This window comes from Miniopterus schreibersii (assembly GCF_964146895.1).
Source record: "Miniopterus schreibersii genome assembly, chromosome: 1".
Classification (NCBI taxonomy): Eukaryota; Metazoa; Chordata; class Mammalia; order Chiroptera; family Miniopteridae; genus Miniopterus; species Miniopterus schreibersii.
In genome coordinates this window covers 21,455,084-21,464,453 of record NC_138101.1, presented here as the reverse complement: position 1 = coordinate 21,464,453, position 9,370 = coordinate 21,455,084, and the positions used below count along the sequence as shown (strand labels likewise).

Here is a 9,370-nt window from a genome sequence, read left to right as displayed (position 1 = left end):
TCATGGTGTCTTTTGACTTGGATTTTTAAATCATAAACTATTAAGAAAAGTCATTCTGTTTCTCACCTGCTTTCAGCACAGTGGTAATAGTGGCAGGCACATGATAATAATAAATAATACTTATTGGATGTATATTTCATGAAAAGTTTACGTCCTACTTTTTCAAATATTTTAATGAAATGCCATAATGCATATACATTGCCTACAATAGGACCTTTTTATGTTATTAAGAGAAGTTGAAAAACAATTAATTCCTCTCCCTCCTTTGGAATAAGTTCTAGATGCAGTTGTGGTATTGGGAAGGGAGAAGAGGTGGGTAAAAGACGGGAACTATGACATCTCAACTCAGGGGATTCCAGAGAAAGCAACTGGGTTAGGTTCTGCTGCACTTTTTAAGGCCATAGCTCCTCGACCTAGGGGCTTAAAGTAAGGTACCGCAGATTGAAGTATTCTGTGAGATGATAAGGTTAAAAACACCTTGGTCAGCTTAATGACTATAGCTATCAGTGTCTTGCCATGCCTGAGACCAAAGGAAAATCAGTAATATGGATTCTCTATGAAAAATTTTGATATTTTGTTCATCATGAATTTCTGCATTAATTTTAATTTTAAAAAAGATTTCATGAAAACATGATTTATCTTGATTAATGAGTTTGTCCCTTAAAATTTATGCCCAAAATCACCCTAGTCTTGGGCCTGATAACTGCTGTCCAACTCAGGCTAGCCGTTCCTCACATTTTCCAAGCATTCTCCCACGCCAGGTCTTTGAACTTGTACTTGCTGTTTTCTCTCTGCAAAATATCCTTTCCCCAGACTACGAGTGGCCTGCACCTCACTCCCTTTAGCTCTCTGCAGGCGGGCACCACATCAGAGGGACTTTTTTCGCCTGCCCGATACAAAATATCACTCCCCAGTGGCTCTCCATCCCTCTTATCTTAAAGTTATTTTTCTTATCACCACCTCAGATATCAATTTATTGCTTTGTTTATAGTTTCTCTTTTCTTACCCCTTTCTAGAATTTAAGTCGTGTAGGAACATAAATTCTATCTGTTCTATTCACTGCTATATCCCCAGTGTCTGGAAAAGTTTCTGGCAGAGTAGGTACCTAATAAATATTTTGAATAATGAATACTATGAAAATCTTAGTTCTCCAACCACCTCTGCTCTGTGTCTAATCAAAAACCTTGAAGCCTGACTCTTCTCAAAGTCCTCAGAACTCTGCATCCATGAGTTTCTTCTTCTGTAAAATGCAAGAAATAGTACTTCCCTCATAGAGTTTTGTGGTGAGATAATATATATGAAGGGTTCAGTATATCCTAGCACATAGAAAGTCTCTAAGAAATGGAAAATTTTTTTTTCATTATTATTATTGTTTGGCAGTGATCCAGATTGCTTTTGCACCAACCTGAAGACATACAGAGGCATAAGGACAGGAACCATTCTGTTTATTTCTATGCTTTGGACTTTCCATGTATATTGGTAAGTGTTGTTGAAAGTCAGATATTAGCTCCAGGGACTATCTATGTCCACACATACAAAAATTGAGGAACACCTCATAACATTAATTCAGAGGCCCACAGTATTGGGTGATAAAATATTACTTCCATAGAGAATTTATGTCCACACAAAAACCTGCACACGGATGTTTATAGCAGCTTTATTCATAAGTGCCATAACTTTGAAGCAATCAAGATGTTCTTTAGTAGGTGAATGAATAAATAAACTGTTACATCCTGACAATGGAATACTAGTTAGCACTAAAAAGAAATGAGCTATCAAGCCATGCAAAGACATGGAGGAGACTTAAATGCATGTAACTAAGTGAAAGAAGCCAATCTGAAAAAGATACATGCTATATGATTCCAACTATATGATATTCTGAAAACAGCAAAACTGTGGAGACAATAAAAACATCAGTGGTTGTCAGGGGTGTGTGTATGTGTAGATAAAATGACATAGCACAGAGAACTTTTCGGGTGGTAAAAATACCCTTTATCATACTATGACGATGGATACATGTCATTATACATTTGTCTAAACACATAGAATGTACAAAACCAAGAATGAATCATAATGTCATCTCTGGACTTTGACTGATTGTGATGTGTCACTGTAGGTCTATCTATTGTAATAAATGTATCACTCTGATGGAGGATGTAGACCATGGGGGAGGTTATGCATGTGTTGGGTAGGGGGATATGGGGAAAAAAATCTCTGTACCTTCCCCTCAATTTTGCTGTGACTCTTAAGCTGCTCTAAAAAAAGAAAGCCTTTAAAAAATTACTTTCAATTTTTGTAAAGCCTTCAGGTTATCAAAAGGGAATGTGAGAGAGGGTGTTGAGAATGTCCTGGCAGTAAAGTTCATGAGCTGAACTAAGAGAGAGGCACTTCTGCCAGCTATTATATTTCTTCCTTTTAGGAATCCTGATTTGCCTCAGTGAAGGAGATATGGCACAATATGGCTTGGAAATCTCTGAGCCAAGCTCTGAGATCAAGTTCAAATACTCAGTATACATGTTGGGACCATAGTCCACACTCTTAGCTAATATAGTCATGTGCTGGAATTTTAAAAAAATCCTGCAGTATTTAACAAACCACATAACCACTTAACATTATTTGCTGTCTTTCTAGGATTTTGAACTTATCTTCATTCATCACTCATGTGAGGGAACCAGTGATAAAATCCTTGAAATTACAATGAAACATATAAGACATATTTATGTACTTTGTAGTATTGTCATGTCAGTGCATGGCTGGGCTCCAGAGCTTCCAGAAGAAAGGGAATTCACTACCAACTGCTCCAACATGTTTCTAAGAAAGGTTCCTAAAGACTTGGCCCCAACCACAACCACACTGGACTTGTCCCACAACCTCCTTTTTCAACTCCAGAGTTCAGATTTTCATTCTGTCTCTAAACTGAACGTTTTGATTCTGTGCCATAACAGAATCCAAGAGCTGGATATCAAGGCCTTTGAATTTAACAAGGAGTTAAAATATTTAGATTTGTCTTACAACAGACTGAAGACTGTAACGTGGTATTCTCTGGCAGCTCTCAGACATTTAGATCTTTCTTTCAATGACTTCGACACCATGCCTGTCTGTGAGGAGACTGGCAAAATGTCTCACCTGGAAAGCCTAGGTTTGAGTGGGGCAAAAATACAAAAATCAGATTTCCAGAAAATCGCTTATTTGCACCTAAATACTGTTTTTTTAGGACTGAGGACTCTTTCTTATTACGAAGAAGGCAGCCTGCCCATCTTAAATACAACAAAGCTTCACATAGTTTTACCAATGGACACAAATTTCTGGGTTCTTTTGTGTGATGGAATCAAGACTTCAAAAATATTAGAAATGACAAACATAGGCATCAAAAGCCAATTTGCAAATTATGAAACTAAAAAAAATCTTACTTTAGAGAACTCCAAGACATCTATTCTGTTACTTAATAAAGTTGATTTACTCTGGGATGACCTTCTCCTCATCTTCCAATTTGTTTGGCATACATCTGTAGAGTATTTCCAAATTCAACATGTGACTTTTGGAGGTACAGTTTCTCTTAACCACAATTCATTTGACTACTCAAATACTGTAATGAGAACTATAAAGTTGGAGCATGTACATTTTAGAATTAATTATATTCCACAGGAGAGCATCTACTTGCTTTTTACCAAAATGGATATAGAAAACCTGACAATATCAGATGCACAAATGCCACACATGCTATTCCCTATTTATCCTACAAGATTCCAATATTTAAATTTTGCTAATAATATCTTAACAGACGAACTATTTAAAACACCTATCCAGTTGCCTCATTTGAAAACTCTCATTTTAAAGGGCAATAAATTGGAGACACTTTCCTTAGTGAGCTACTTTGCTAACACCACATCCTTACAGCTTTTAGATCTAAGTCAAAATCTGTTGGAACACGAAAATGATGAAAATTGCCTTTGGCCAGAAACTTTGATCACCATGAACCTGTCATCCAATAAATTTGCTGATTCTGTTTTCAGGTGCTTGCCCACAAGTATTCAAATACTTGACCTGAATAATAACAGAATTCAAACTGTCCCTAAAGAAATTGCTCATCTGAAGTCTTTGCAAAAGCTAAACCTTGCATTTAATTTCCTAACTGATCTTCCTGGGTGCAGTCATTTCCCAAAACTCTCACTTCTGAACACTGAAATGAACTTAATTCTCAGCCCATCTCTGGATTTTTTTCAGAGCTGCCAGGAAGTTAAGACTCTAAATGCAGGAAGAAATCCATTCCGGTGTACTTGTGAATTAAGAGATTTCATTCAGCTTGAAAAACATTCAAAGGGCATGATGGTTGGATGGTCAGACTCATACCTCTGTGAATACCCTTTGAATCTAAAGGGGACTCCGTTAAAGGATGTTTACCTTTCTGAATTATCCTGCAACACCGCTCTTTTGATTGTCACTCTTGTGGTTATCATGCTAGTTCTGGGGATGGCCGTGGCCTTCTGCTGCCGCCACTTTGATCTGCCCTGGTACCTCAGGGTGCTGGGTCAGTGGACGCAGACGTGGCGCAGGGTTAGGAAGACAACCCAGCCACGCAAGAGAAATGTCCAGTTCCGTCTGTTTATTTCATACAGTGAACATGACTCTGCCTGGGTGAAGCATGAATTGATCCCCAACCTAGAGAAAGCAGATGGTTCCGACTTCATTTGCCTTCATGAGAACAACTTTGACCCTGGCAAGACAGTTACTGAAAATATCCAAAACTGCCTTGAGAAAAGCCATAAGTCCATCTTTGTTTTGTCCCCCAACTTTGTCCAGAGTGAGTGGTGCCACTACGAACCCTGCTTTGCCCATCACCGTCTCTTCCATGAGACTTCTCATCACGTAATTCTTATCTTACTGGAACCCATTCCACTCTACTGCGTTCCTACTAAGTATCCAAAGCTGAAAGCTCTCCTGGAAAAGAAAGCATACTTGGAATGGCCCAAGGACAGGCGAAAATGTGGACTCTTCTGGGCAAATCTTCAAGCTGCTATTAATGTTAATTTATTAGAAACCAGAGACATGTGTGAACTGCAGACATTCACAGAGTTGAATAAAGAGTCTCAAGGTTCTGAAATCTCCCTGATAAGAACAGACTGCCTATAAAATGCCACCCCCCCTTAGGGAAATTAGGGCCCGCATATGCTGTTGGGATATAAGTCGATACAACCTTTATGATGGCAATTTGGCAATATCTAATAAAATGAAAAATAATCATTTCTTCATGTCAATTCCTTAAGGGTTTTCTAAGAATGTATCATACAGAAACACAGGTTTGCCAAGGTTTATGTAAAAAGGTGTTTGCCCCAGCCCTATTTATAATCATGAAAAATAGAAAACAGCTCAAATGTCCACAATATCAGGATTGATTCCATAAATTATAGTACATTAATGCAATAGAATATTACACAGCCATTAAAACAAATGAAGTAGCTCTATATTTACTGGAATGGTGAAAACTATATTAATATGTTGGCTTATACATTGAAATAAAAGTCCAAAGGAATCTGTACCAGTACTTTAATATATAACAGTGGATTGGGTCTGGGAGGTTGGATCACAGGGAGCATTTGGTTTTTATATTGTATATTTCTATAATGTTGGAGTTGCTTAGAATGACTCTGTATTTCTTTTATCAGTAGCAAAAAACAATAAAGATCATTTTTAAGGCCTACACATCCTACTTGTTTTGCTTAATTCTTCCCTTCTAGTCTCACAGATCATCGAAGGAAAACAAGCTTTCTTAAAGTTTGCAGAATTATATTTCAAAACATGTTACTTCCCTGGTTAGAAAAATTTCTATGGCTCACCCACATGATAAAGGAAGAAAATGCCGTGCTCCTTGAAGATCTAACGCCAATCTCCTTACCTCCTTGCATCCTGTCATTGAGCCCTTTCAAGGATGAACCTTGAGAGCATTTTGCTAAGTGAAACAAGTCAAAGACAAACCCATATGATCTTACTTATATGTAGAATCTAAAACAAAAACAAAAACAACCCTCAAAACCAAGCTCATAGGTACCGAGAACAGATTGGTGGTTGCCAAAGGTGGGGACTGAGTGTGTGTGTGTGTCAAGTGGGTAAAGGGGGTCAAAAGATACAAACTTCCAGTTATAAACTAAGTCAGTCCTGGGAGTGTAATGTACAGCAGGGTGACTATAATTAATAATACTGTATGGTATATTTGAAAGTTGTTAAGAGTAGAACTTCAAAGTTCTCATCACAAGAAAAATTTTTTGTAACTGTGTATGGTTGTTAAGTAGACTTATTGTGGATGTTAAGTAGACTTATTGTGATCATTTTGCTAGATATACAAATGTTGAGTCATTATGTTGTACATCTGAAACTAATATAATGTTATGTCAATTATGCCTCAATAAAAAAAAATTGGGCCTAGCCGGGTGTGGCTCAGCAGTTGAGCATCGACCTAGGATCCAGGCGATCAGGGTTTGATTCCCGGTCAGGGCACATGCCCGGGTTGCGGGCTCGATCAATGACTCTCTCATCATTGATGTTTCTATCTCTCTTTCTCCCTCTCCTTTCCTCTCTCTGAAATCAATAAAAATATATTAAAAAAAAAAATTGGGGGAAGTAAGACAATCCTACCAGTGCTTGGAGATTATTTTAAAATGACTAATAATTTGAAATCTAATGTCATATTAGGAAATAGAGAAATAAACCTTCAAAAACAAAACTGGAAATTATTATTTCATTGGATGCACATAAATATATATTATAAATGGCCAAATCTATAAAATATTGACCAATTAACTTTTTAAATAAAAAGTGACTGTGAGTATATACACGATCTTAGAAACCTTCATCATTAGAGGCACCAAGTAAAGCATGAAAACACTGCATATTCATTTTAATAAAAATAGTACCACAAGTGTGCATAATCTACCTAACAAGCTGGTGAAAGTTTTCTATAACTTATAACATGAAAATTAAAAATTTTGTTCATTTTAAAAACATTGTCCAAGATTGATTTAGGCTCTTTTCTATAATATCTTGTCTGAAAAGTAAAAGTGAAGAAAATCACTAAATCTTGTGATGCTTAACAATAAATTTCTGAGGATGAAATTGTGAACAATTAGCCAATTGGGCAAAACTAAATTTTGGTCGTTTGCTGTTTCCTTTTCCAGTGTTTCACAGTGTTGTTCCAGGATTCATAATTATGCAAAGACCATAAAGTTATGTCATATTTCTTAGCCTTTACAATTTATACAGTAAATTTCAATTAAAATTTCAAAACATTGTAGTCTTTAAAAAGTTCAGAAAATCAGCTCCCCCAAGCCAAGTATACGGTTTATATAATCAAAACAAATAGTTGAACCATATGTGTTATGTAAGATTTAAAACAAACAAACAAAACAACTAACCCTTCTCCTCAAAACGGGGTGTCAACATCTCAGCATTCTAAAACTGCAAGCAACATTGGGACCCAAACTGCACTTCAAGGGAGCTCTAAACCAGTCCTGGGGGCAAGGATAGGAAACAGCTCCTCGTCCCTCCCATTGTTCTCATTCCTTCCCACCTCTTTTTGTAGCCCTGAAAGTCCTTCCCTCCTCTCCTCCCTAAGAAAATCAATTTATGCATCTAAATGGAGGGGAGAGAACTTCACCCAAACAGTGAAGCTTTTATTCCAAGCTTGGGTTCAGCTAGGATGCCCTGCTCCACATTTTATGCAAATTCGATGGGGAGGTTTGCCCCCTAAGGGGGCCCAGGAGAAGACGGAGGTGGGAAATTAACTCCACTGCAAGACCTTAGAGTCAATACCTTCTTACCCTTACCAAGCAGGGAGCTGGGTAACCTTTACATTGAACTGATATAATAGATAAAAACTGAGTAGATATAATTTTGTTGTTAATTTAAAAATCTTTCTGACCTAAACGTAGCTTCAGGCCCAAGAATAAAAAGAACAAAAGTGATACATGGAGATCATTAAAAAGGAAAACACCAAACTGAACAGAAAAAAAAGAGAAAGAAAATAAAGGACCGAGAGAAAAGCAGCACAGTGGGAGCCACCTGCACCGAAAGTTCTCATTTTGCATAATGCGTCCCACCTGAAAGCCAGGGCCCTGCACCAGTCAAATGCCCAGCAAAGGGGTTAGAAGCAGTTTCGTTTCATTGGCGTGTCGTCCCCCCCCCCCCCCCCCCCCCCCCCCCCCGGCCCTTCTGGCTGTGGAAAGCAGAAGTGCATGGTATTAAAATAGATGCCATTGTGCATGCACGAGTAATGCCACCAGCAAAGTGCCTCTTCCTGTTAGCCCACTTCTTCAATTCTCAGGGTGGCTCTCTGCGACCCATTTGTACGGACTCTCTCGGAAACACTGACTTGGCTTCTGGGGGAAGCTATGGAGCGTTTGCTGAAGCATTTGGTCACTTAGTATCTTGTAAATTCTGCAATAAATTCCTTAACGAATCCTTATGTCAGAGAAAGGAGGTACAGGGAGGAACCATCTGACCTTCCTCCTCCAGGGCTCACCTTGACCAGGGACACCCGCTACATCCCAGTCATTCCGAGGGCGGAACTGCCAGGGGCTCCTGGGACTGCAGTGCTAAGAGAAAGCTGCCCTGCTTTGTACTTTGTTGTTTCTCATTTTCCTTCTCTTTGCTCTTCACTAGCTCCAGAAGGTATAGGACGAGACCACTTTTTGGGTCTACTTAATTCTTACTTCTGCCCCAAATCAGGAACATTTGGAAAATACAGTTGGAAATGATGGGAAAATTGCTGGAAGCTAGAACCTTGCTGCAGCATAGGTACCACCTGAGAGTTTGTTAGAAATGCAGAATTTAGGCTCCATCCCAGATCTACCCAATTAGAATCTGCATTCTAATAAGACCCCCAGCTGATTTGTATGCACAGTAAAGTTTGAGAAGCACTGGGAAAGAACACGTTAAAAATAAACTGAGGCTAGCCTTAGGGAGTTTTGCTCAGTGGTGGGAGTGGCAGCCCATGGACTGAAGGGTCCCGGGTTTGATTCCAGCCAAGGGCATGTGCCTCGGTTGCAGGCTTGATCCCTGTGGGGGGAGGCAACCAACCTATGTGTCTCTTTCACACTGATGTTTCTCTCTCTCTTCAAAAATAAATAAATAAACTGAGGATGAAAAAGCTGTGGTACTTTTACACAGTGGAATACTATTTGGCCACGAAAAAGAAGGAACTCTTACATTTTAGGACAACATGGATGGATGGACTCAGAGAGCATTATGCTAAGTGAAATAAGCCAGTCAGAGAAAGACAAATGCCATATGATTTCACTTATATGTGGAATCTAATGAACAAAATAAACTAATAAACAAAATAGAATAGACTCATAGACACAGAGAACAGACTGACAGC

The 9,370-nt window shown here is 38.5% G+C and overlaps 1 protein-coding gene across 1 annotated transcript; it reads left to right on the top strand.

Annotated features, from left to right (window-relative positions):
* Positions 1–2,697: 2,697 nt before the first annotated feature.
* TLR10 (toll like receptor 10) lies at positions 2,698–5,700 on the top strand (the record flags this gene model as incomplete). The annotated part of the gene is made up of 1 exon (XM_081149514.1): positions 2,698–5,700. The coding sequence occupies one exon, from the start codon at positions 2,698–2,700 to the stop codon at positions 5,128–5,130; it is 2,433 nt and encodes an 810-aa protein (XP_081005640.1). The 3' UTR covers positions 5,131–5,700.
* Between the last annotated feature and the right edge of the window lie 3,670 nt (positions 5,701–9,370).